The sequence below is a fragment of the Anas acuta genome, chromosome 3, assembly GCF_963932015.1.
Source record: "Anas acuta chromosome 3, bAnaAcu1.1, whole genome shotgun sequence".
Classification (NCBI taxonomy): domain Eukaryota; kingdom Metazoa; phylum Chordata; class Aves; order Anseriformes; family Anatidae; genus Anas; species Anas acuta.
In genome coordinates this window covers 54,969,408-54,997,028 of record NC_088981.1, presented here as the reverse complement: position 1 = coordinate 54,997,028, position 27,621 = coordinate 54,969,408, and the positions used below count along the sequence as shown (strand labels likewise).

The following is a 27,621-nucleotide window of genomic DNA, read 5'->3' as shown; positions in this document are numbered from 1 at the left end:
TATCATTTTATGGATTTTAATAAAGATACCATAATCTTTCAAAGTGAGAAACAAAATTCAAGAATATTTTGAAAATTATCAATTTTCTAGAATAGCCACTTTCAGGTAGAACTTACTAACCACAATTTATCTATTAAAACAGTAACAACCCAAGTTATTGAAATTCGCTATTCCCAAACTGGCAGTAATCTCATTTCTCCAGCCTTTTTATTTCTGAGTAATAGGAAAAGAGTTCTGGTCCATCAGCTCGCCCACTCTCTCCTGGAGGAAGTTAACCAACTCAGCTAAAACAAAGACATGAGTTTCATCCAGGTCTTGTATGATGAACTTCTTTCCCAGCGCATTTGACTCATCCAAGTAGAGCAGAAACTGCTTCATTGCTGGGTCGCTGTAGAGACAAACACACATCAGATTGTGCCTCACTGTAATACATGTAAGATACAGCTAAAACCAAACAAAAGCCCACACCCTTTTAAGACACTTCAAAAGTTGTTTGGGAAATAACACTAGCGTCGAGAGCTGTGCACAATCTTAAAATAAGATTATGAAGCTTTTGAAACAGTTGTTTCCCTGGAAATAAAATTGTTTTGGTTACTGTAGAGATAAAAACATAATTTATAACCATGTTGAAAAAGAATGGGCTGCTTGATTAGCAGAGAAGTGCCACTACATTGCTATTACAAAAGTAGCTTAAAAAAAAAAAAGCCTCACCTTAACAAGGCGAGTTTAAACTTACATTTAAACTTAAATGAGTTTAAACTTACATAAACCCAGCAGAACAAACACATTGAAATAGAATAGCACAGAAAGCAAGTGGTCATGTGGTCGTATATGAACTGTGTACATTTACCACACCAACTAACAGTCTCTTCTTTTTCATATCACCTTGGAAGTTAAATTTAAGTACATAGGAGAGAACATTTCAGAAGTATGCAAATTACATAACTGAGATGGCTGCATTATACTGAGCAGCTAGATAAAGAAAAAGTAACTTCCAAATAAAAGCTTTGATCCACTGCAATTTTGAAGAAATGAGACATAATATTATTTTCAGTATTTTTTTTTAAACAGGAAAAGCATGGGATTTGGTAACACTTGGTATTGGGTTGCAATAACTGGTGCATGAATACATGCAGGAAATTGCAGTTGGGTAGCTCAGAACACTTTAAAGTTATGAATGTGATTGTTTTGACAAAGTAGTAATTGGCAACACCATCTCAAAAGAATTCCTTGGTTAATTGTCTCTTTTAAATGCAGTATAAGGACCAACATTCCCTCACCTAAGATAGATATGACAATAAAGCCATACACTATGAAACCAAACCCCTCTCCATGCTCAGCCACCAGCAACTCAAAAAGCAATCTTTAATATTAGCCTCAAACTTGTACAAGTATGATTAAAACAAGATAAGTCCGTAAAGTACAAAATAATTTTGAGGCAAGGAGAATGTGAAAGTCTGTAATCTCCATCTTCTTTAGCACAGTTATTCCTTATGTGTTCTGGCATGTAAGAAGAGAAGTAAAAGATGACAAAAGATTTAAGAAAAATCAGATACTAGAAATATGTGGTTCCCAGCCTTCTTCCACACCCCCTTTTTGACGGGTGCAGGGAGGTTTCTTTTTGCTCGTTTCATTCAGCTGTATCTTACCAACATGCTACTAGTACTAGATGGCACTTGTTCTAATTGGTATGACCAGTCTGCTGATGTTAGGCAATACACAGACTGATTTTTACATAATCAACATTCAGAGCTGTAATCAGTGCCAGTAGAAGTATACTACAGGACAAACACTGATCTTGTTCAGTATTTGAAGGTTATAACCCTTGATATTTTGTCCAAAGAACAGCTTAGCTATATACTGGAATAATATAGAGAAAGACCTACACAGTATCAGCATTTCACTGTTTTGTTTGTGTGATTTAAACATTCAGAAGCATCTTTTTTTTTCCCAACTCTCTGCCTACTTGTTTTCTTGAATACCCTCAAAAATTTGGGTTGTAAAAAATTTATATCTGAAGTGTAAACAAGAGGACAGTTTTGCAAGAATCTTGCATTTTCTTCTAGGATGGAACTTTGTGCCCAGTCACTGGCTACCCTTATGCAATGCTGGGGGAGAAAACAAGAAACATCCAACACAAAGATTGGTTTCCCAAGGGCCTGTTGAAACCGTAATAACAAACAGCGTAGGTTTGTTATCAGATACAAGATTCCTTTCCCTTCCAGGGAGGATGATTAAGTTCCATTCTAATACTAACAGGAAAGTGACCATGAGGCTGTACAAGACAGATCTTTCAGTATGCGAAAAACAAATAAGGTGCAACACACAACAACTGCCTGGGGTATTACAACTTCTTGCTTAGTCAGTCAGCAATTCTGCTTTGGGCACCTTTACTGAAGCACCTACATAGTCATATAAATGCTTTCCTGTGTTCAGGTTTGTCAACATCCCACAGTGGGGACAAATTTGAGCAGATAAGCTTTTTGTTATGGTAGAATTCAGGCCTGAAGCTGCTCACACACAGCCATGAGATATCCGGACGTGAGCTGGCCCGTATCCAGTCAGCCTGGAAGTTAACACAGCAAGCGTTGCTTCTGCCCTTTTGCAGTGATATCCTGTAAATATGTTTACGATTTAAGCATACAGCAGACATATTATGCCATGTAATGATAGGTGATGCCTCCACAACCCTCCTTTAACGTGGAGGCAAGCAATTACCAGCTCCTTAGCCCAGACCGCCTGCAAACAGATGCCCTGTGCGTGTATCAACAGCTGACTGGTACACGTTACACGACGGCTACTTCTAGAGCACGGCCTACAGAGCCACACACCAGCCCTGCGTGGAATTTGGGCTGGAATTAACGAAAATAAGGGTGGAAAATGATATAATTTCCCCTCCAGAATCACTAAAGGGACGACACACGGCCCAGGCACCAAACCACCGCACACTACGTGTAAGGAACGTGTGACGGTGGAGAAACAACAGCGGAAAGGCCGCGTTTATGCGGAAAATAACAAAACCCCGTGAGGAAAACCCCTCGGCAGGGCGCGGCGCCCTCACCACTCGATCAGCACGCCCTTCAGCACGTTCACCATCCTCGCAGGCTCTCGCACGGCTCCCGGGAGGCACGGGCTGGGCTCACGCAGGCAGGGCCGGCCTGGAGGGACAAAGACAAGGAGATGGAGACGGAGAAAGGAGCCGCGGTCTCACCCGGCACCCCGCCACCCGCCCGCCCTGAGCGAGGCGGCTCTGAGGGGTGCGCGCCCCCAGCCCCCGCGCGCCCCCGCCCCCGCCCCGCACGCACCCTCAGGCGCGCACGTCCCCGCCGCTCCGGCCGCGCGCGCACTGCGCAGGCGCCGGGCCTCGCCTCACCCCGGGGCTGTGAGGGGCGGGCGGGCGGCTCCTGGCGTCACGGCGCTGCGCCGGGGGAGCGGCGGGGCCGGCGGAAGGTAGCGGGGGGAGGGGGGGGCGATACAGGCTGTATTTGATATATGAACATCCGTATTTTCAACATAATCGTTTGCTAAATGTGCTAAATATCGGTAGCGGCGTGGTTTAAGCCTGTTTGGGCAGATTCGCGTAGTATTTCGCCGTCAGCGCAAGCGCGTCGATGCGAACGCTCAGATTTCGCCTCATAAAATGTTAATTTCGCAGCAAGAGTCTTGTGTTTTGCGATTGTTGTAAATGTTTAATGTTCCCGGTGGATTTCAGGGCAATTCTTGCACTGAAAATTCATTCAGACTATTAGGGATTTAGGCAAAGCCTCCAGCAGAAGCAACACGCACAATTTGGTCGTTGTTGTCGGTAGCCAAAGTAAACCTGTATCTTTTTGTAACTTTAGGTAAGTTTTTCTTCTATAGATAAAACGTAAAGGCCTAAATTGCCCTGTTTCTTAATGCTTCACAACTATGCTTCCACAGGAGCTCCCTGCACGGAGGTTAAAACGAAGCCTTCATTAACTGTGGAGTTTTTGTATTCTTGAAGTGTGTTCTGTCAGCAAAATAAACACATAAATGTTAGTCTGATTTGCCCTTTAATGGCAAAACTATGTTCTTGGAGCCTAGGAAGTCAAAATAATAGATTTGGACTGCATTTTGACTCAAAGTAATAGATGTGTCAAGACAGAATCGATTAAATCAGGCCTTTAAAACCAGTCGGTTACTGAGCTGTGTTAATGTGTGTTATACTGAGTGCTGTCTTCATGGAGATGTGACCATATCTGGTATTTAAGAGAGAGTTACTAAGAAGTAGGAAAAGAGAAGTTAATTGGGGAAGCATACTTACTAATATCAACAGTAACACATAATTGCATGAAACACTGCTGTAGACTTCCGTGATTGAAGTGCAGCCTGTTAAATTCAGGAGTTTATAGACAAGTTTAATTAGAGTGTTTTATGTGGAGCAATATGACATAAATTTGGTTTATGACCTTTGCTGTTTATTACAATCTTTATTATTGTGACCTTTGCTGTAAAAAAAATTGGGGGGGGGAAACTACGACAGGTTTTCTGTTGTAATTCTCAACTCAATAATTATTTTTTAAAAATTATTATTATTTTTAACAGAATGTCAGTGGCTGCTTACTGTATATTTTGCTGTAGACAGATAACCTCTGGTCCACCCACCCAAAAAACCTTACCCTGGAATGACATAAGTAAGTACAGTTTTGTAAGTATTGTTCACAGGTGCTAATAAAAAGGGAAGAAATCTGTATTGGCATACCGCTATGCATAATTAAATGCTACAAAAAGATCTAAAGCTCTGCATAATTTATGATCGGAAGCTTTTATTTGCCTGAACTGGATGTCTGCTTCTAACCTCGCTTTCCATAGCAATAACGATACCAGTAGGTTACATGGATGATGAGAGTTTCCCCAAATTACAGTCTTAAACTTAATTTTTCATGTTTTTTTTTTTCTTTCTTTCTTTTTTTCTTAACCTACAGTGCAATGAAACCATTGTATCTATGAACTGTTAGTCACAGGGCAACCCCTTGAATAAACATTTCAATGTCATTTGTTTCTTTCTCCTTATTTACTGATTTTAGTTCTACAATCTTCCCTGCTAAGTTCTGCTTTCTTTGGTGCCTTCTGTATAGAACTACAATTCTTACAACTCTAAAGTTTATTTTCCAGCACTGAAAGATAGGACGTTTCCATTTCTGCTTGACAGGAAGCACTGCATTTATTTATTTATTTTCTCTCTCTTCAACCCTCTCTGACAGTTATTTCTTCAGCATGTAGCTGCCTCTTGTCTGCATGCCAAAATTCTTAAAGCGTTGCAAAGGCAGAACCTGCTGAGAGTGGGTATGGGACAAACCTCCCAGTTCTTGCTGAAGAAAATCAGTTTTTCATGATAGGTGAGATATGTTCTGTTGGGTTTGCTGCTACTGTTATTAATAGAGTTGTTCTGGATTGAGATCCTTACATCCAGATAATCAGCTGAACTCTGTCCAGGACAAATACTTCAAATCTGACAGGAATCTTTGGAGTTAAAGGGAAATTGCTGCAAGGGGCATGCATTTATTCAACTCTTTCCTTTATAATTTTTTTCCCAATGGAATTATTTGAAATACATATTTTCTTAGGGTGATTCTGCAGGCCTTTTCACATATAGTGAAGAAACACTCAAGTAATGTAAGGAAAAGTGAATTTAAAATAACATGGAGTCTCAAGTGAATGCTAGTGATATAGACAGAATTTTTACTGTTAATTCCTGTACCTAGACAATGAATAGGTAATAGCATTCAAAGTACATAGCACTGATAAGATGCATTTTATTGCCGAGTTTAGGCGAGCAGGAAATTCTAACTGAATCATATTTTCATTATTTTTAAATTCAGGTAGAGATTTCCCGAAAGCCATAGAGAAACAGAAAAACATTAAAAAGCTTACTGTTAATTACTGAAATTCTTACTGTTTGGTAGTCAAATGCTAACTATTTGTATCGAGATGATACGCATGACTTTGATGTGATTTTTTTCGTTTTTCAAGGAAAAGTTGCAAAGGTAACTGGATCACTTGTACTAGGGTAAGTTGTAACTAACAAGTTTATATGTAACTTATGTATACAGTTAAAATTTTAATTCATGTTACTTCCAAAAAATGTGACTATTATGTAATGATAGAATATAGTTTTGAAGCATATTCTCTGGTAATTATTATTTTATTTCATTTTTTCTATGCTGTGCTGAGTTGAAATAATTTATAGATTCATGTATTTGGTAAAATCTGGTCTTTTTGAAGAAAGAATGACTTATACTAAAATGCTAACATTTTTGCAGTGGTTTTTCTTTTTTAAATAATATTCATGTACAGTTCTCTTTTATTTAAAGAGGTTTTGTATTCATTACATATGAAGTTCTGTCCTTAAAGAAATTACTCCAAATCGATACTCAAGCTATACATCAAGAAAAACTAAAATCCCATGTATATATACGAACATCTTCTCTAAATCCAAGTGAATATCAAGGTAAGATATGTAATTGTTCGGAATCTAAAAATAAAAGTTTAAGAGAATAGAATATTTCTGGAATTCACCTTTATATCAAGGAAGATATATTTCTTGAGATCTGTTACAAAAATAATATCCTTCACAATGTCACCTAATGTTTTTTAAGCTGCCAGCTGTTTTTTTTAATATAGTCCTATATGCACTTATATATAATGTACTTTATAGCTACATGTATGTATGCATATATATATTTATGAGAAATAATGTGAGACAACTGTCCTTCAAACTTCAAGTAACCTGAAAATACTCTTGTAGGGATCACATACCATGCCAGAAAAGAAATCCATAAAGCAGTGAGGAAAATTCTAGAAGCAGAAGCTAAACTCTTCTGGAGACCTTTTAATGGTAGGTATTAAAGGCACAGCTTTATCCATGAATATTGATTTTGAATGGTAAAATGTAAGCCTTTTAGAAGGTAAAATATTTTTTCTTAAAAACTTAGCATTTTATATTGTGTTTGGAACAGTGGAAATATTATTTAATAGCTTTTAATATAACTTCCTGTATAAATACATAATATTGATTTTATATGTACTGAAACCATTCTTTTTCTTTAAGTAAGTAAAAGTGATGATCAAGAAGAGATTTGTAGAAGAAATTTGAGATTGCTTTTCTGTTTCAGAAGAGATGTGAAGCTTACGATGCCAAGTTAATATTTGATACCCACATGTCATATACCAGAGGATATTTTTTCAGGGAGTGTAGTGATAGAACAAAGGGTAACAGTTTTTAACTGAAAGACAGTAAATTAAGATTAGGTGTTAGGAAGAAATTCTATATTGTAAGGGTGGTTCAGGCCCTGGCACAGGCTGCCCAGAGAAGCTGTGGATGCCCCATCCCTGGAGGTGTTCAAGGCCAGGCTGGATGGGGCTTTGGGCAACCTGGGCTGGTGGGAGGGGGGTTGGAATTAGATGATCTTTAAGGTCCCTTCCAACACTAACGATTCTGTGATTCTGTGGAAGGTGTTTTGGAGTTGAAATAATTGCTAAAATTTCCTTTTCAAAAAGCATGGTATTCTTTCATCTGAATTGCCAACATTAACTAAAAGCAGCATGGTCTTTTTATAAAGGCATGTGTCACTGTTTTTTAGGAGTAATTTAAAATAAGAAATTCAATTCTAATTAAGAAATTGCTCCTGAGGCATACTATCTATTCTCATGTAACTACCTGTTAAATGGTTATAACGATAAGTACCTCCAGTATAGTGCTATGAAATTAATTGTTCAAGGTCAGAGCCTCAGAGCTGCTCACCGTTTTCAGCTCTTACTGGAAGCTGGTAAATCTGGTTGGTAAGTGCCAGCCAGTACGTGTATGTAGCAGATACACAGAATACCAAGTTGATGACATTAAACCGAATTAAAAACATCCTATTATAATTTAAAGATCAGCATTTTACTATCGTCATTCTGTCATCATTTATTGTACCAGTTTAATGTTAAAATATTACAAATTATTGTTAACAGCTAGTATTGAAATATTAGAAGGAACAGATGTTTTTATTCAATGAATAGAAATGTGGCTGTTAAAATGCTATTTAATAATAATAATTTTGTTTTAATTCCTTTTCCGGTAAAGAACACTTCAGTACATTTGATGGAGAAGATCATGAGTGTGCCTTATGGCTCCTCTTGAGAAGGACTCAGTCAGAAAACAAAGAGGTCCGACTGCAGGCTGTACAAGATCTGGCGAAGAACACTCACTGGCATGGTAATGTATGCTGATGTAGTTTAATTCAGCTCAGAAACTCAACGAGTCTCAGTTAGCTCCTGCAAATCAGCTGCCAACACCAAAAAAGGCTGGTAGCTGCGAGGAGGGTAATACCTTCTGTAATTTGGTCTAGAATGTGTTTTTATTTACATGTGAAGCAATTTTTTTTCCTAATACCCTCATACAAAGTATGTATCGGCAGCGCAGGCCTCTCTCTGTTTCCCCACCCGTGAGATGCTATCACCAGTTAGAATGACATTGCCTTGGTGGTGGAGAGCGGTTCCGGTTTGTTAGTTCTTGGGTCTTTCTGTTGGGACTGCTAACTAGGACATTAGTTCTGGCAGAGATCATTGCATGTCCCTGTAGTAAAGGGTTTTAAGATTTCAGTTACTAAAATTTGGGTAGGAGCTGATAGGCCATCATAGCAAGGTAGTAATGACAAACTAGAGGTAGAGGGCTTGCATGTGCTAGCATTATATGTAAACCATTTTCTATCCTAGTCATTATTGTTGCTTTAGTAGTAAGAAGTCCTAAGGATTCCTAACTCTTCGCAAGCATAATCCACAGAGTTCTTGTTGTTTACTTTGATTTAATGTTTTAGTATTATCAATTAGATTATATATCATAACTTATGGTTAAATAGGGAAATCTGCCTTTCTTTAATGTTCTTTTCCCCATTGTTATCCACTTTCCTAACATGTAAACCACCCTCTAAAGCCTGGCGTAGAACTTCAGATTCTTAAGTCTCTCTGTTCCTTTAGCAGCAAATATCCTTGGAACCCCAAGCAGAGGTTATATAAGTGTGTCCCTCCCTGTTCCACGACTAGTCTGGATAAACTAGATGATTCTGTAATCTTACCTCTGATTAGTGTGGTAATCCATTTGGTTGAGGAACTTTCACTCTTGCTGTGCAATTCCACAAAATGGGATCTATCTTGTTCCAGACTGTCTCTTTCAATTCTAATTAATTACGCCAAACTGTACATCAAAAAGCTCTGCTTGGAAACATTTGAAAGCTAGGAGATACTAATTTAGTATGACTGTCTTGTGTTTATGGAAGAAGACTTACCTGTTAGCAGATTTATCTCAGAATCCTTTCTCTTGAAGGTCTCCTGTATCATTCAATGTACAAGATGGCCAGTACACAGGAATCTAATTGCCCTTTGTTGTATTTTTTTTCTCTGTAGCATTCATTGCTCTAGAATTTGGATGTGTAGCAAACCAAAATCATTTTTGTCAACTACCTCATGAGCAAAATGGCTTTTTTTTAAATCTGATATTCCAAAACCTATTCCAGTGAAGATTGAGTTTTAAAGTATGTGCTTCTTTTTTAAAGTGTCGATACACTTTAATATATTTTCCTTCATTATGCCACTTAATTTCAGTTTGTACCTTTCAATTTCTCCAGCAGTAAAGTAGGTAGGGTTTGGAAAGGAATGCTAGTTACTGGTTACGTTGTTTCCCCTCAGCAGCATGACTGAAAGTTTGTCCTGTATCTTCAGTAAGGAAGGGCTACTTAAAACTGCACCTTGCATTTTCTAAGGTTACCCCATTTTATTACTTTAACAATTGTATTGAAACAGCTTTTTATATCATTTAAAGTTATATGCCTATGTCTTGGAAGCATTTGAATTTACTACTTAGATATTTCATACTGTATGCAGAAAAAAAACCTGATGCCTTTCAAATTTTCACTCAAGTCTGGGATTTTCAGCTTGAATTTGTAGTCCTTACTTTTTTTTTTTTTTTTCACGGTGGCAATACTGAACATTTGCTTTTGCATGTTTTGTACTTATAGCTGAGCATCTTTATCCAACTGGTGTATCATAAACAATTAGTGCTCAGGTGTATTTTGTTTCAGCATAGTGCTGGTCTAACAACTGCTGTTTCACCTTTTGGAAGTTGTGACTCCAAAATCAGAGGTTATTCAAGTAGTTTGTAGATACGTTACTCTGTTTTCAAGTACAGTTACGAAGTGGATCAGAAACCACATTTAAAACCAAATGACATCTTTACAGTCAGTTTTAACCCTAACACTGAAGTTCTTTTACTACAGATTATCAGTATGGTACTGTTGCTCAAGCCTGTGATCAGAGGACTGCTATAGGTTTGGCTCGATCCAAAGATGTCGATCTTCGCTTTTTTCTGCCTCCACCATCACTGCCAAAAACGAAGAATGTAAGTAAATGAAATGTAGGTATTGATTTTTGCTTACGTGTTTGTTTATAGGACTTGCATTGTTTGTGACCATACTGAGTGGAGTTCCTCTGGAGGAGAAAATTGGTACTGAAATGAAGACCAAAATACAAAACTATAATATAGTGGTACGCCCCTGGAGTATATCTGTATTAGTGAATGGTGTGATGCAACAAGCTAGGAATAGGGGTTTGATCAATAATTTTCTTTGACGGTATGTCTGAATTACATGTTCAGCAGCAATGAAGCTGGTTCCAGTCACAAGTCTGATGCATGCTCTGCCTGTCTGTACCTGACAGGCAATGCAAAGCCATGTTATATTAAGTTATCTTAGGTTGCCTTGTTGATTCTAACAGAATCATACGTCTAGAGAGCACTCCTGGAGGACCTTGCGTCCTCTCTGTGCTAGTGTGGTGCTCTGAATAGTGCTCTGGCACGCAGCTGTAACCTTGGCTGTGTAGGTATGGAAACCGTTTTGAGTGTACCACATGGCTGCCAAGTGCAGGTGTTATCACAGTTCTTGTTAGATCTAATTGATTGGTATTCCAACAGAAAATTCAGTTAGTGTGATTTTTAGCTGCAGAAATGCTTTGTACCGTGATACAGTGACTCAGATTAATCAGTTAAGCAAATTTGTAACGTCTAGAACAGCTTTAAATTACCTATCTTAAATTCCTGAATGCTCTCAGAGATTCTGAGTTGGAGATATGGTTCTTCCCCATTCTTTTTACGTACAGTAATGCCTACCTGACTTGTTTTCTTTATATCTAGGCATGCTATAGGCCCACCTCTTTTTTTCCCAGCTATTGACTACATATCTATTGCATAGATTTGACCTTGCTTTGGTTTTATATTAATCACTAAGTATGTATATATATGATGGTTTGAGCAATCCTGGCATCAGGTCAGCTTCTTAAATACACAGAATTGGCACACAAAGCCTAAGATAAGAACTGTCATAGAAGAGAATCATAAAACCATCACTGTCATAGAATACCTGTACATCTTAGACAATAAAACTCTGTAAATCAGCTTTGATTGGTAGTGACTTTTTTCCTTTATTATTTCTGTAACATTACATGATGGTGGATCTGTACCTATCAGTCCTGAGGTACTAGGTTATACTAGTATATGGTTGTGTATATGCTTTATTTTTACAGCAGTATGATTGCTGGGTGATTGGAGTTACAGATACCAATCTGTTACTTAGGTAGTTGAAGGAAATCATTCTGTCAGCAAGTGTTGCTCTGCACATCAGACAGATCTCCATCTCTGTAGCAAGAATTAGAGTAACTAGAAGTTCTTTGTGTGCAAATAAAATTATTTGAGTCTGTTCTCCTGTCACCTACAATGGAATGAAGTACCTGTATGAATATTTTGAAGGTTAAAATAGTAGTAGTGCCTGTAGTTTTGACTAGTAATTTACACAGCAGCATCAAAATTACTGTGTAGGTATGGGTGAACTTTTAAGCTTATTGTGCCAAGAGCATCCCATACTTTCTTTTTCCCTTCCACACTTAATAGAAAAAGGCCACCAAAGTATGAAGCTTAAATCTTACTTTTCATCAATCAATTGGCTGGTTTTAGAATTACCATTCTTCAAAGTTTTTACAGGAGTATAACTATTAAACCCAAGTTGCAGAGCACTGAAGTCCAGGCCATATTAATTTAGCTGCTTGAATTATTTAAGATCTTTTTGTTCTTCTGTATCATGTTTTGTTTCATGCTTTGGACAGAATTAACGGTTACTTTGTGTTTACTTCTCACAGGATTATCTCATAGAAGATCAGCTTCGCTTGTTATTAGTGTCTTTACCTCAGACCGATCTTGATCCATGTGTTCAGTACTTCACATCTCTTGCTTTACGTGAAAGCAGTCAGACTCTTGCTGCACAAAGGGTGAGTTTCCATCTGCAGAACAGAACTATTTGGTTTCTTTGTTCCTGCAGAGCTCAAAGATACAAACCTATTTCCTTATTTTTGAGCATTGTAAGAGGAAGAGAAATACAGAGACATTGTGACGTTACTACTTAGTAAAATCTCTTCTATGTACAGTCAGTGTGTTTGAAAGGTTGTTTATTTTTCCCAGCTGCACTAGTTGGTCTAGTAAGAGATATCTTTATCTACACGCCTTCTCGTGAAGCAGGTATTTCAGCATTTTATCCAGAATACTTCCTTCCCCTTGCAGTATTCATAAAGTGATGTTTCACATTTCATCTTACTGTTCTTCTTTTATTGCTAAGAAGATTCAACTGTCGTATTGTAATAATGTGGTCTAACAGGGTTTATTTAGAGATTTCAGAGTGCAAGAACTCTTTATTTCCTATGATACAAACAATATGTCATATTTTTACACTGAGATTCTGTTGTTGTTTACACAGCAAGGGCTCTTGCTACAAAAAAATCTCTGGTAAGGCCACACTTGGAAACATTTTGCATAATCACACTGTCCTAAAAAATCATAGAATCATTAAAGTTGGAAAAGACCTCCAAGATCATCTGGTCCAACTGTCCCCCTACCACTAACATTATCCACTAAACCATGTCCCTGAGTGCTACATCCAACCTTTTCTTAAAATTGTTCTTTCTCAAAGTTATGCTGGTCTTCCTACTGTGTGATTGAGACAGACTGGGCTTCTGAGACTATGCTAAGTGTTGAAGACCTTATTTTCCTCCTCTTCTCATTCTTGCAACTATGGAAGTCTAGCTGAAGTCTGAATCTCTCTTCCTTACCATTAAGCAAACAAAAGATGACATTCATTAACGTGAATAAAAATCCTACATTTTTCTCCCTTTATTGTATGTTTTGAAGTTAATAGACTATAGAGGCTTCTGATTGAAAATCTATTTAATATTTTCATTTAAAAATAGACATTTTTATGGCATGCTGCTGTATAATTTGCACATTTAAAAAATGCATATACGCAGAGCACTCTGTAGCAATTTCTATAGATCATTACACACTTAACATTTTACTTTAGAAATGCTCATTTTATGTAACCATTTGGAATGTGTTATCATTTTCACTGATTCTCATTTCAGGGAGGCTTATGGTGTTTTGGGGGAAATGGACTTCCATATTGTGAGACACTGAGTAAAGTTCCTTCAGAGACAGTAGAACTCTTCTGCTTGCAAGCTTTAGTGCAACATTCTAAGGTAATATTTCTACAACTGAAAATTTACATTTACAAACACTCCTTTCTAAGACTCCCATGTACTGGGAAGGAGTTACTTTCTTGTCTCCTACCCCTCATCTATTTCTAAGAGCTTTCAGGCAACTGAGACTGATACGAATCGTGTGTAAGTTATATGTAAGTTCTGTTATTATTTCTAATTAGCCTGGAAAAGTTCCCCTGTAATATGCCTGCATGCGTCTGTAAGTCCTGCTGACTTAGTGCTTTAACAAATGCAGACGACTGCTCTGCTCAGACTCTTGAACTTTACTTCAACTGCCAAGTGGACAGTGATCTCGTCTCCCACAGATGCAGAGAGTAGAGCAATGATGCTCAGCATCTTTCAGGTTGTCAATCTGTAGAAGGCATGCTTGTAATTTAACATATTAAAATATTTACTCCCTTTTTGACTACGACATTATAAATGCTAGATTAATAAGAATTTTTATGTAGTAAGGACTGTGTATGACATCAGCTCCTAAAAGCTCCCTATTTCCTGTATTAAAAGCATCACAGAGAACCTTTTGCAGAGCATCTACTTATTGTTGTATTTGTTACATGATGCCAGGTTTCTTCTCACTGTGACAAAATTGAAGCTCAAGGAGGCCTTCAGCTGCTACAGAGGATATACCAACTACGTAAAGATTCTGCAAAAATACAGAGGAACATAATTCGTATTATTGGAAATATGGCTTTGGATGAACGCCTTCATTCATCCATAGTACGTGCAGGTAAAAGGAAGGAAAGCAAGTGCAAGCAGCCTGAGTGCTGTGTCTCTATTCTAAATTTTTCAGTGGATTCAGCACTATTGTGAAATGCAAAGGACTGTGTTAATGGTGTGTCTTCTATATATGTTTTGTGTGTGTGTCTCTCTTGTTTGTTTGTTTTTACATAAACCATCCAGATAGTTTAGACTGTTGATTTAAAAACTTCTGTATGCTGTCTAGCCAATAGATGTCAGTGCTGCAGAGGTCTTTAATGAATGGTGAAAATGTGGACGCTTTTGATGTTTGGTTCAGGTTACTGGCAGAAGTCTTTTGAATTTCCTACTCTGAGATCATCTACCTTTTAGATACTACATTTTAAATGACCGTGTTTTGGTCTCATGAAGGACCAGCTTGTAGTCCTCACATTTTGGAATAAAGTAAAACGTGGCTTCCCACTCTCCCTTGCTTTTGTTAGGCAAGTAACTTCTGGTAAGCTTTGCTCTGAGGCCCCTTCTATTAATAACCCCTAGAGATTAGAGTGAAGTTCTTCCTTCTTGTTCTGTACCAAACAAATAATTCCCAATGTTTTGATAGGAAAGAATAAAAAGAAAAATGGGAAACATAAATATTCTGCTTTTTGTATGCATCCAGGCTGGGATCTACCTGTTAACCACAGTGTGCATTTTTGCAAAAAGGAGAAGTAGCAGAGGTACAAGGAAAGATGATGAGGATGACTGAAAATTTTCAATGTCTGTGGTGTAAAGAACAAATGACAAAGACACTTTGCCTGGAAAAAAAAAATGAAGGAGAAGATTTGTAAAGTGCTCATGGGGGTAGAGAAGGCAAAGGGGGAACGATCATCTGCTGTTTCTTGTAATGCTGGACCAAAGATTCTCTTACATTATTTGTTTTAACTTCTGATAATTTAAAATAGAATTTTTTTTCCATATAACATATAACCAAACTCAAACTTGATACAAAATATTGCGGTTGCTGAAGACTTGCAGAGCTTTGAAAAATTGATTAGAAAAATTAATGGAAAGAAAAATGCAGAGATACTGTCTATATGTCAGAAAACCCCGAGCTGACTGCAGAAAGCTGAAAAGTTTTAGTGGAAAATCAGCACTATCTACTTGTCCTTTTATTGTTCTTTTATCTTTCCACAACTGCCATTACTGCTGTCTTAGAGGACAGCTGGGACTGCAAAGGCCTTTGTTGTGAGCTGTAGGACCATTCTTATGTTACTGTGGTGACTGATGAAACCATATTTATAGAGGAAGAGATCAAAACAGAAAAGTAAGGAGGTCTGTGGGACAAAGCTGTTAGTATAAACAGAATTTTAGACAGAACTGGACTCCAGAGATGAGCAGCTGGATGCTGCTGCTGATGAACCAGTAAGACTTGCCATTTGTTGCTGGGTGATGCATGGGAAGGAAGAACCTCTGCCCCGTGGTGAAGGACTTGGGAGTACTGGTGGATGAAAAGCTTGATGTGAAGCAGCAGTGGGTGCTTGCAGCCTCAAAAGCCAACAGGGTCATGGGCTGCATCAAATGAGGAGTTGTCAGCAGGTCACGAGAGGTGATTGTCCCAGTCTGCTTGGTCCTCATGCTGAGGCTACACCGTGGTGGAGAGGAAAGCAGAGGCAGAGAAAGAGCAGGGGAACCTGGGGACTGCCAGGAGCAGTGTTGCTGTCTCTCTGTGAGGTAGTTGGAGTGTGAGAAACCAGAACTGTTACAGTGGTAGGAGGCAGAGATGAGCCTGTGTAACTTCTGGTGCCTGTGGGCTCCTTCATGTCCTGCTGCTTGTGCATCATGTTCTCACAGCTGTTTCAGTTTGCAGCCTAACCCCTACCCACTTATCCCCTGCTGAGGATGTTTTCTGCAACATCCTTGGCAGCACTTAAAATATTCTTCAGTCCACTCTAGGAGCAAGCTTATTTTTAATTTGGGAAATTTTTCTTCACGAAAAAATTTCATGTCAAATTTTCACCCTTTTCCCATTTTGTGTGGATGTGTGCTCTGAATACTTTGTTGGTTTTTGTCTGCCTAGGTTTTAATGTTTTTTTCCTCATTCATCACAGATCCATACAATCAATCTGACTCAGTTTTCTCTTAAAACATTTAAATGCTGTATTTGTGCGTGTGGTTGTGTAAAAGATATTCCTTTGCATTTCTCAGTAGTCTATGAACATCCTCATCCGTATCTAAGAAACTGTAAGTTTTGTTAGGTGAGATACTATAAAGTGTCTGTTTTTTCTGGAGTTAGCTATGACTTAAAACTTTGAGGAATGTATTCAAAGGTTTCTGTCACTTATTCTCTTACGTTTGACAAATATAAATAGTATGTTAGTGTTAGAATAGTAAATAATAAAACCCTTTAATTCCCTAAACAAATTTTACACACTCTGGTATTTAAAATTAGAAATGGCTGTTCACAGCAAGCATCAGTTTATCCACCTGCCATGATTCTGGTGGGTTGTTTTCTTTTTCCTGTGATTCAAGTTTCATTTTCTCTTGAGGACATTTCTGTTTGCTGTCTTTCTTGCATCTTACCTGCAAAAAGAGAGTTGAGATCTGTTCTCTCTCTGTGACTACTGTGCTGACCTGCTGATGCACTTTATTTTCCTTCTGAGAGGAGGTTCTGCTTCTGATCATAAGCTGAATAGTAGTAAAATACGTTGCCTCCTCACCACTCTGGATTTTTAATAGTAGCGTTTCCACTTACCTAGTGCTGGCTTTCCCGTAGTAAAGAGAAGTGGGTTGAAATAATTTGATGTGATGTTACCATTCTTATGCTCTAATGTCTGTTTTCACGATTACTGCTATTGAAGGATGATGTTTCTGAGTTCTCTTGTCTGGCTGATGTTTCTAATTAGTTAACCTGCTGCTTTATATTTTCCATGTAGGTTGGGTTTCTGTGCTTGCTGAAGTAATGAAATCCCCACATGTCATTCAGTCTTCTCATGCATCCAGAGCCTTGGCTAATCTAGACAGGGACACAGTACAAGAGAAGTATCCAGATGGTGTTTACATCTTACATCCACAATATCGTAGCAGGTAAAGCAGAAGGAATTGTGCGTGCTGGACTTTTAGTTACTCGCTATAACATTCGGTTAAAACTTCAGAAGAGTTGAGTCAGAATGCAGCTGTACTCCTGTCACTTGCTCCTCTGGCTTTTTAGTGGGTTGAGGTGACTTTGATTTAGATCCTCAAATAAGAGAACAATGGAAGTGCTTTAGAGCAGCCCATAGCTGTGAGAGGAGTATTATTGTGTTGCTTGGAAAATCCAGACATGAATCATGAGATGAATTATTGCTTTGCATACGTTTAACCTTTGCACTGGCTGTCTTCTGAGACACAGTGCCCTGCAATTATTCTCCTGGCAGCTGCACGTTGGCCTAAGCTGCAGTAAAAGAAGCCTCACCTTCTTTTAATAGTGATTGTTCATCAGCTTCTTTTAGTAGTGATTGTTTATCTGGGACTGAAGCAGTCTCCAACGTGGTATGTCACTTAGTAACTATTATTCCCTGGGTCATTGGTGCTATTCACTGAAGACAGGGGAGTCAGTTAGTGAAAGTCTAATTTGATGACAAACCAGGAACTAGGAAGCTGCATCAATAGTAGGTGCAGAGAATGGCATTTTTCATTATGGAAATATATGAAATAAGAGTTTGGTACTTTCCATACCTCTTTCTAGATCTCTCTTCTGGGTGGATTCCTGTTTGTCTTGATCTGAGTATCCTCTTTAAAATGTCATGAAATGTCATGACGTGTTGTCCATAAGACAGGTAATCGTGTATGGTGTTAGAAATAGCATTTTGGTACCCCTTAGGTTAAATGTTTTGTGTAAATTTAATTTGCTGAAAGAATATGTACCACACATCTCTTTAATAGTTCCTTTCTGTATCAGTCAGCCCATCAGAGCAGATATCCTTTTTGTTCACGGTCTTTTGGGAGCAGCATTTAAAACCTGGCGACAGCAAGACGTTGATCAGCCTTTGGATAAAAAGGCTTCAGAAGTGGAAGAGGAGTACAGCCAGTGCTGGCCAAAGGTAAAAGAAAAAAAGAGACACATTTTCACATTAAGTTGGTGTTTTCTCTTTAAGGAGAAATGATCCAGATGATCTAGAATTATGCTGTCTGGCAGTTGTCTATTTTGAATCAAATGACTTTTAATCTGTTATGCAAGTAGCACTTTTTGAGTTCCTCATATGTTTTTGTTAGCAAGCTGAAGTCTTGAGCAGGTTGTTCTTGCAAAGGAAAATCCCTGCTAAAGTTAGGGGTGTCAACATCATTCTGCTGGTGAAACAGGAGGCGATGTCCACCTACCTCATGCTCTCATTCTTTTTGATGGAATGTTACTGCTTGGAAAGATACATAAAATTACATCTTTAAACAAGTTAACTATGTTTTCTTTATGTCAGTGTGTGAGTGTTTCAGTGTGTGCAGATTGCTGCATAAATGTGATTGGTAAATAAGTCAATACTGCTTCAAGCAACTCACGTTGGTATAACCACCAAAGTACCTCTTTAAGACTTGAACTAATCATTCTTTAGTAGTCTTTGTAATTTTTGTGTCACCCAGGAGATGGAGCCAGGAATGCACAAGTTAGTAATCCATCTCCATCCTCTGCCTACTTTTGGCTAAGGAGCTGGCTAGAGTTTGCCAGAATGCAATAAAAGAATAATAGTGTAGCTGTAAGATGTGTTTGGGTTTTAATGAAGAGCAGAAATCTTGCTTGATGCTGTCCTCATAATAACAACTTTGCTCCGTTGCTTATAAAGTGCTTGCAAGAGTTTCAGTACTTCATTTATAAGCTCCTTTTGGTGGTGTTTTTTCTTTAATTTAGACATGGCTGGCTTCAGACTGTCCCACCCTTAGAATCATATCTGTGGAATATGACACACGTTTGAGTGACTGGAAAGCAAAATGTCCTGTTGAGCCTCACAGGTAACAAATGAAATGTCTGCAGGTTGGAGGGGGATCCAGAGGGAGACCTAGAAAGCTAATCCTTTGTTTCACCTAGGGTGAAACAGTAAAATTAACTTTTCCTGCTGTATTTGAAAATCAAGCTTAGAAAAAACTAGGGTACAGTCATGTTTATGTGAGCTTTTTAACCACATGATTTAAACTGCTGCAACTTCCTAATTTCTGACAGCCTGTTCTGCTTCATGTTTAGAGCAGACACTAAACCATTCTATTAGATGTAAATAGAACATCAGTTTTGCATGTTAAGGCGAGTATTTCTTAAACTTATAAATGACCCAACTGTCTTTCAGTTTGCTGTACTGTGACTTTTACTCATGGTAAAACAAAGCATATTATTTTATTCAAGAAATGTTATTTCCTGGAAAGAGATTCCAATAAGTCTTCGACAGATGAAATGCAGCAACTGTTTTAAGACTGTTTTAAATTAAGAGTGTTTTAGACATTATAAAACTAGGATTGTTTTAAGAAATTAAGTTTTAGACACAAATTAAGAAATAATTGATTAAATCTCAAACTCACGCTGAGGTTTGGTCGGATAGTGTAATAAAACCACTGCCCTTGACAGAGGAATTGTATTTTACTGACCAGGAACCAGATAGATTAGAGGAAGACACTACCTCCGAACATGTTACATCAAAAAAATAAAAATACTTTGAGCCTGTAAAGATGATTTGGTTTGAATGGATTTGAGACTTAGTAATTGACTTCAGTGATCTTTGAATCAAATCCTAATCTGAATCCTTCAATCTGTTATGCAGATACATCAGTGTGTAACTAGATTCAACTCATGGACTTCCATAAAAGCACGTGTGTGATTGCTGACAAATTAAGAATCTGAAAATTAATTACGTTTTGTGAAGGGGAGAAAAAAAGCACCATGTGTGTAAGAGCTTGAGAGCTTGGCACTTGTTAATACCCTCCTCCCTAATGATACACAACAAAATGATGCAATTATTGAATGGAAGTAAACACATAAGTAGGAAAAAATAAGGAAGATGTGGCTGTTAATAACTCTGTTTGAAATCAGGCAGAAGAGTGACAGTAACAAATACATAGTTTTTACTGAGGTTTTTAAGTCCCTCAGCTATCCTAAAGCCTATTACTTAGCTGAAAAAACACAACTGTGTGTCCTTGTATGTGTTATCTTAGAGCTACTTCTAGTGAGAATGCTGAGAACCAGTAGAGATGAAGTGAATTAGGCTTTGCACAGTGGTTGCCCCCATATCCTGATGTTTCCATTATCAAAGTGTCTTTCTTGCATAGTGTAACAGTAATCATGCACGGAAGGAGTGATGATTTCACCCTTTCAAGCTTAGGTTGGGGATTGGGATCAGTTTTGTTGTGGTTCTATCACAGAAGATTCATTTTCAACCTTTAACACGTAGCTTACTTATCCTTTTCATCAGTTATAAAGTGGAGATCATTATGGTTTTAACCTGTTCTAATACAAAGAATTTAGAGATAATTATTTGGAAAAGTATTACAGACATCATCTTTGATTTTTTTTAAATGTAATGGTTGATCATGCGATTAGTTATTAATTTCCTGAATAACTTTGCTCCACAATTTGAGCATTGTTTAGCAAAGTACATTTTTGTCAGATATTAGGCATATTCTTGGTTCAGAGGATAAATTTTATTATGCATTGATGATGCTTTTGTAAAATTAAAACATAATTCTGTAAAACTGTGTAAATACTTGCTTTTAAAATATTTAAAAGAGATTTGCAGAACTAAAGCTATAGGAAGTGAATGAAATTAAAATAACACTTTCTGGCAAGACCAAGAAGTTGAATGTATTTAAATTCCTATCGTCCCTATGAAGCTGACATTGCAGAAGTTTTTGACAATTTTAGTTTTCAATGTAGTAATAATAATTAAGTAATTAATGTTTTATCTACTGAATTCACTTTCATAAACCTGCAGCACTGAAAATTTATTCTGCTTAACATTGCCATTCAACTTCTTCATTGTGCTCTTGTTTGTTTATTCTTTACAGGAAGTCAATTGCGTACAGGAGCAATGAGCTTCTTGAGAAGCTCAGAGCTGCTGGGATTGGAGACAGACCCCTAGTATGGGTGTCACACAGCATGGGTGGTGAGTATATTGCCTGTCTGATAGAATGTACATATCTGCTGTTACATTTCAGAATAAGCTGGTAACCAAATTCAGTCTGAAAGGCAATTATTCTGAATAGTTTAGGTGAAACTAGGTTTAAAACCTAGATTTTTACCTAAACTAAGTTTATGTAAAAAAACTTTAGGTAAAAAAAAAAATTACAAAGATCTAAAAATGCAGAATAGATTTCTGATTTCCTGTTGCATTATATTCAGTAGCACACACATTCCAAATGGATTTTTCTCCTGTTGTTTGTACTGTGTTGATTTAAAAACACAAAATTAATGAGTTGAAATCCACATAAGTGGCAATTCAGAGGCAAATTTTTCTCCATGATCTGGCATACATTAAATGTCATTAGCAGACTTAAAGCGAATCGTAAAAGTTGGTAGAAATGGATTTGCGTCATTCGTTGACATTTCATTTTAATGTCTCAGTCGTTGTTTCTGACTTAATCTTACAGATTTGACAAACCAAGGACTAATCAACTGAGGCAAGAATATGCTTTAGTTGCTTCATGGATAATATAACATGATCATTATTTTCATGGTGGTTTAAATTCCTGCATTAATTCAGTTTCTGTTGCCAGGTCTTCTAGTCAAAAAGATGCTGGTGGATGCTTCCAAGAATCCAGAAATGGGTAAAATTGTAAACAACACAAGAGGAATCATATTTTATAGCGTACCTCACCATGGGTCCCAGCTGGCTGAATATTCCATAAATGCCAGATATCTTCTCTTTCCTTCTGTGGAGGTTAAAGAACTCAGCAAGGGTATGCTCACTTTGCTTCCATTTAACAGCAGGGATCTGTGCTAATCTGTTCATGATGTTTATCAATTTTTTTATCATGCTATCAGAAAAAAATGGATTAAACCCAACAAACACCCTCCTTATGTTTATGTTTGTGTTGAATTGACAAGAGTAACTTTTTTTTTTGATGGCAGATGTGGGGGAGGGGAAAGGGAGTCAGAGCAAGTTTATAGAAGAATAGTTTAGTTCATTTAGCAAGGTAACGTGCTAAGTTTCAGAATCCTAAATAGATTACATGCAATCCAGGAGTAAACAGTGTGTTGCATATGATTTCTGGAAAAAGAAATTAAAAAAAAAAAAAGCTACTCCTTTTACTGGAGTCTTTATTTTTTCCAGAATATCTGGTTGGGAATGGAGTCTTTCAGACAAAAGTTCTAATCTTCTGTTCAAGATACCACTGCAAAAATTGTTACTCTTTTTCAGATTCACCTGCCCTTAAAGAGCTGAACGATGACTTCCTGTCTTTTGCCAAAGATGAGAAATTTCCAGTGCTGAGTTTTGCCGAAACCTTACCCACACACATAGGCAGCATGATAAAACTGCATGTCGTACCGCTAGAATCAGCAAGTAAGTCAACTTTTCTTTACTTTTGTACATATTCATGTGGCATTTATTATGAGGAAGGATTCTAAGGGAGAAAGACCTAGAAAAATACACGTGTTATGTTTCGTTGTGGTTTTTGTTTATTTGTTTAAGCTTTTGGCTGAATTTAAACTATAATCTTCCAGCTGAGATCAGAGGGAATCCGTGTTTGTGTCTTACAATACCAATTGTTTGATTTTTGTTCCAAGTGCCAGTAAAGCTTGCTTACTGCAAAAAGCAGGTCTAGTGTTACACTGGTGTAGTCCTTTCTTTTATGATAATGAGTAACTGTTGTTTATCCTTGCACAGGGAGGCTGAAGAGTGTTTCAGAAGCTCCTGAAAATTCCAGCTATTTTCTCCTTTAAAAAATAGCAATGAAAATCAGCAAACTGTTTATAGGAATAAAAAGTCACTAACTTGCTTTTCATTGTTAAGAAGCCTTTATCTTCCATATTTAAGGTGGTTAATTAATGTGGTTTAACATAGTTTGCCTCCTGAAGATTTCTCTCCAGTTTTGCCTTCAGTAGGAAAAAAAAAAAAGAAAAAAAAAAAAAAAGAATGCACAAATAAGCACTGTGTGCTTAATGATTTTATAGTATACTTCTCTTCTAGAGATGTTACAGTGCAGCATGTGAGCTCTCTCCAAAGTATTTTTAGGGTTCATGATAGTTCAGTGATACCCCACTCTTTTTTTTTTTTTTTTTCAGAAATCAGGCTGATGAGCCATATACTCAGTGTTTCTTACATACGTGTTTGTGCACGTGGAAGCAAACCTTGATTCTGCTCCAGAGTAATTTTGTGTGGCTTGAAATGCACAGTTCCAAGCAAAATGAAGGATTTCACAGGAAATTGAATGAATAGATAATAAACTGGAATGTGGCAGTTACAGCAACCTAAGTGAAATGTAAACTAGTAGCGATAGCTGTCAGGAAAGAGTAAATGCAATAGTGTGCCCCAAGATCTGTCAGTGGAAATGGAGTGCTTGTATTCTACAGCCAAGTAAGGCAAGCTTTTAATCTCCTTGGAAATGTGTGTAGTGATCTGTGGCATATTTCAGCTTCACTCTAGTTCTCTTTTTAGTCTCCACATCACAGTATTTCTTAAGGAATAAGGGCAATTAGTAGTGATGTAAAAAACAGCACTGATTTAGACTTTTTCAGAATGCGGGTACCCTGGGTTAAACCCTGTCCCTGTTCGTGTCAGTGCTTAAAGTGCAGTTAGGACTTAACCAGTGGTCGGGTGCTGCTAAATGAAGCTTTGATTCTTCAAAGTTGTCTGTATGGAGGAATGTACATCTCTGAGTTCCTGATAAATACAGAAGAACTCCAGACCTAATAGTTTACCAGTGTGGCTTTTGCAGCAATGTACAGCCTACCAGGTTATTGACAGCATGTGTTGATGCTTTTAGCACGTTTAAAAAATAACTGAGCCAAGCTAGTTAAACAAGGCAAGCGAAATTGCTTTTGAGAGAGAAAATGCTAACGCAACATGTGCTTTTCAGTCTAGGTGATCTTACAAACTTTGGTAGATTTTTCTTCATCTTTTTTTTTCTCTTTTTTTTTTTCTCTTCAAGGGTTAGGTATTGGAGACCTTATTCCAGTGGATGTAAATCACCTTAATATTTGTAAGCCAAAGAATAAGAATGCTTTCCTGTACCAGCGGACGCTGAAGTTCATTCAGGACGTTTTAGCCACAGACCTCGGAGACTGAGGTTTTTGCCATCCTTGTCTGTTTATTTCCACTATTTGGTGTACCACAGTAAGTTCTCCTAACACTTGTTAGAAGATCTGCACAACCCCAGAGATGGTGTGTCAGTAGTATCTGCTGCTAAAACAATTTTTAGTACGTCTCCAACTTAGAGACCTCTCTAACTTTATTTCTAAAATACAGTCAAAAGAAATACAAACTGAAAGACACTCCCATAAACCTGGCAAAAAGAAAGCGAGTGGCTTCAAGTAACCATGGTCTGTTGACAAAATATGTGCAAATTCTCCAGCAATCTGGCTGAGGAGGGATGGGGAGGCAGTGGAAGATAAGTTTCACTCAGTATACAGATGTCCCTCTGGAGTAATAACTGGACTGTGGAGGGTGCCTGTGCATCTCCTTTTAGCCAGGAAAGGTTGCTCTGAAGGCAGGCAGTCTCATTAAAGTCAGTATTTATCTGGGACTAAAGTCTTACATTGAGAATCAGAAACAATTAATTGAGATAGCTATTTGTTGAGTAAAAAGGGGGAAGACGCACGTGGCTGTCTTCAAGCTTTGGTTTACTGCCCATGTTAATAGAGTGACAGAAGCCTGAGGACATTTATCCAAGTGCGTGAAGGCAGCATTTTGGTTAGTGGCCCAAGTACAGGTGTTTTTGTAATTTGCCTTGGTGAAAATGCAGAGGATCCCAAACGTTTGGTTTTGGGAGGCCCAACTGTTTACTGGTGTAGATACAGCGAAAGAATTAGTGGTGTCTTATTTGACTTTATGTTAAGGATACCTTAACAGTACTGATGAGAAATAATTATTTTTAGAGAAAAATGGCACTGCTCAGCCACTTTTTTAAAGGCACAGCTAGTTTGCAACATAGTTAAGAGAAGCTAGCAGAACTGTGGTCCCCTTCCTTCCTTCCCTTCCACCCCCAACTCTCTCTGAAGATGAGCATAGGCTATGATTAGGCTGTGCTCCCCTGGCTGACGAGTTGTTGCAAAGGCCTGCATTGATGACAGGCTGAAGACATCTCGTAGCATTTATGTGATGGATCTGATATTCCTGGCCTAGGAATTACGGCCCTGAAAGCTGTCAGGTGTGCAATGCTCCTTGCAGTTCTGCGTGGGCTCGGCGCAGGGGTCAGCAGCCATTGCAGTCCTGCCAGGTTCTGAGGCCCCCTCAGCTCTTCTCACTTCCGAGCACTCTGGTCCAGGAGGATGCTGTATTTGAAAACACATCTTTGGAAGTTGAGCTGTGACCTGCTGCAGCTGCACCGTAAAATTCACAGCTCACAGTAGTACAGAGAAGGTGCAGGACTGTACTAGCAACAAAAAAAAGCATTTTTCCCCCTAAACAAGATACAGGAAAGATCGCTAGGTGGCAGTATTTCAAATAGAAAATGTACCAATCTTCCCTAATTTCTAGAGGTTTATCCTGTTTACACCGTGGTTCAGACTTCAGAGTGTAAATATATCAGCACACTTTGTATTCACAAAGTAAGAGGTACGTTGAATTCATTGTCAATAGACAGGACTTCTAATAACTGTGCTCAGTCTGACAAGTCTTGTATTGATTTTAATAGAGTTCTGTGGCTTCGAGGGACTCAGATCAATGACATAACATTAATCTTGTTGAGTAATGCATCTCTGTTTTGTAACTGGAACTTGTGAGACAACTTTCTCCTTTTTGTTATTGTGTGTATATATGTGCAACTTTTAAAACTAACTTTCAGGGTGTTTCTTCCACGTATAGTAACTAAATTGTGTTTTTAAAAATGTATTGGACATGCCACAAAATGTATTAAAGGTGAACGATCCGTGAAAACATGGCTCTGCTTCGTGTTCATGTTTATTAAAGACCTGCAGTATTTCTCAGTGATTGTCTCGTGCTGGAGCAAGGTAATGCTTACCCTTTGTCTAAAGGAAAGAGCATTGAGGGGTACAGTTTGCCATTGGGGTTTTGCCAGGCTGAGCAGGTTTGCAGTTGTGCTTTAGGTTTTGCAAAAGTGCCTCCTAAATCACGTACTGGCCCTAGAGCCATATGGGTCTGCTGCAGTGTTCTTGTTCACTTCCCGTTAGACACGTAAGCTCTTGTGCTCCTCTGGTGTCGCGTTAATTCAGAACATGGAGCCTTTGGGCAGTCTTACACCTCAAACACTGTCCTTAATCCCACCCAGCTGCAGGTGTGGCTAGGAGGTGTGTGGGAGCTGTCTGCGCTGAGACACAAATGGGAAGGCAGGAAGGGAACGTTGACGGGAATTTGTCAGCTCTCCTGCTTGGGGTTGTCCGGCACTGTTGTGTACCTATGCTGGTATTTCTGGTAGCAACAGTAATCAAGTTTTAATTGCTGTTTTTACAGTAGTGCAAACGGTGATTTGTGCTTTGTGGTGCTAGGCAGTGTAGCTATCAAGGAAAGGACAACTTTTCACTCTGGTGAAAATGTCAAATTTGGACCCAAAAAAGGAACAATAAAAATACAGCTTTATTAGAGTGGAAATTCTAAAAAAAATACTTCGGTTTTGGTTCCCTTTTTTCGCTGTTGTTTCAGTGATCACCTACCTACAAAGCCCATCAGACTATAAGGAGCTGGCTGGCTATTTGCAGCTGGTAAAATACAGTTGTTGTTTTATCCCTGAAGGAAAGTTGAGAAAGATGCTTTGCATTAACAGTATACGTGCTGAAGGAAGATTTCTTACCCACCCTATCTTACTGCTCTGCTGTTCCAAAATGAGACACTGCTCTTGCTGCAAAATATGCATTTACTAATTAAATCAACACTGACCAACAGTATAAAAAATTTACATTGGTCTCTGCTGGTTGCAGTTTGAGCAGTGGCTGTGCTAACAGCTACTGAGAATGTCATGGGTAACATTAATGCTGTGAGATGGAGAACAAATGAAACTTGAGTGAAGCTCCCACTTTTCTTTACTTCCCAAGTTTCTGTGTGTGTGACTGCACCGATTGTTGTGGAGGTTTTTTATTCTCCGTATCTTTTACAAAAATCAGCGCTGCTGTGCTGCCTCCAGAAAAGGAGGTGATTTCCCAGAAATCGCGCGCCTGCTGGAAATGGCACTTCCGTAGCGTGATGCAAGCAGGAAGCTGATGAAAACAAATCTCAAGAGAAGAAAAGGGGA

General features: G+C 38.2%; 2 protein-coding genes across 4 annotated transcripts; one reads left to right on the top strand and one right to left on the bottom strand.

Moving 5' to 3' along the window:
• GTF2H5 (general transcription factor IIH subunit 5) lies at positions 1-3,409 on the bottom strand. Its single transcript, XM_068677198.1, has 3 exons — positions 3,306-3,409; positions 3,062-3,158; positions 1-388 (listed from the first exon to the last, which is right to left on the bottom strand). The coding sequence occupies exons 2-3, from the start codon at positions 3,094-3,096 to the stop codon at positions 208-210; spliced, it is 216 nt and encodes a 71-aa protein (XP_068533299.1). The 5' UTR covers positions 3,097-3,158; positions 3,306-3,409; the 3' UTR covers positions 1-207.
• Positions 3,336-26,315, top strand: SERAC1 (serine active site containing 1). Of its 3 annotated transcripts, none has more exons than XM_068677193.1 (17): positions 3,336-3,450; positions 4,567-4,655; positions 5,995-6,031; positions 6,336-6,472; positions 6,770-6,859; positions 8,090-8,221; positions 10,278-10,399; positions 12,187-12,315; positions 13,459-13,572; positions 14,158-14,320; positions 17,202-17,352; positions 18,206-18,347; positions 19,145-19,245; positions 21,283-21,380; positions 21,991-22,173; positions 22,635-22,778; positions 24,367-26,315. In XM_068677193.1, exons 2-17 carry the CDS (start codon positions 4,568-4,570, stop codon positions 24,501-24,503), a joined length of 1,968 nt encoding a protein of 655 aa, XP_068533294.1. In that variant the 5' UTR covers positions 3,336-3,450; position 4,567; the 3' UTR covers positions 24,504-26,315. The 3 variants fall into 3 exon arrangements, with proteins under 3 accessions (XP_068533294.1, XP_068533295.1, XP_068533296.1); XM_068677194.1 differs by lacking the exon at positions 3,336-3,450 and adding an exon at positions 3,474-3,842; XM_068677195.1 differs by lacking the exon at positions 3,336-3,450 and adding an exon at positions 5,226-5,360.
• The last annotated feature ends 1,306 nt before the right edge of the window (positions 26,316-27,621 follow it).

What these genes read in the sequence shown, in the direction of transcription:
- GTF2H5 (XM_068677198.1), bottom strand. Translation starts at nt 3,096, where the DNA reads ATGGTGAACGTGCTGAAGGGCGTGCTGATCGAGTG. An exon ending in AAGGGCGTGCTGATCGAGTG is followed by an intron (nt 389 to 3,061) that starts GTGAGGGCGCCG and finishes TTGTCTCTACAG; the next exon opens with CGACCCAGCAATGAAGCAGT.
- SERAC1 (XM_068677193.1), top strand. Translation starts at nt 4,568, where the DNA reads ATGTCAGTGGCTGCTTACTGTATATTTTGCTGTAGACAGATAACCTCT. An exon ending in AGACTCTTGCTGCACAAAGG is followed by an intron (nt 12,316 to 13,458) that starts GTGAGTTTCCAT and finishes TTCTCATTTCAG; the next exon opens with GGAGGCTTATGGTGTTTTGG. An exon ending in GGTGTCACACAGCATGGGTG is followed by an intron (nt 21,381 to 21,990) that starts GTGAGTATATTG and finishes TTCTGTTGCCAG; the next exon opens with GTCTTCTAGTCAAAAAGATG.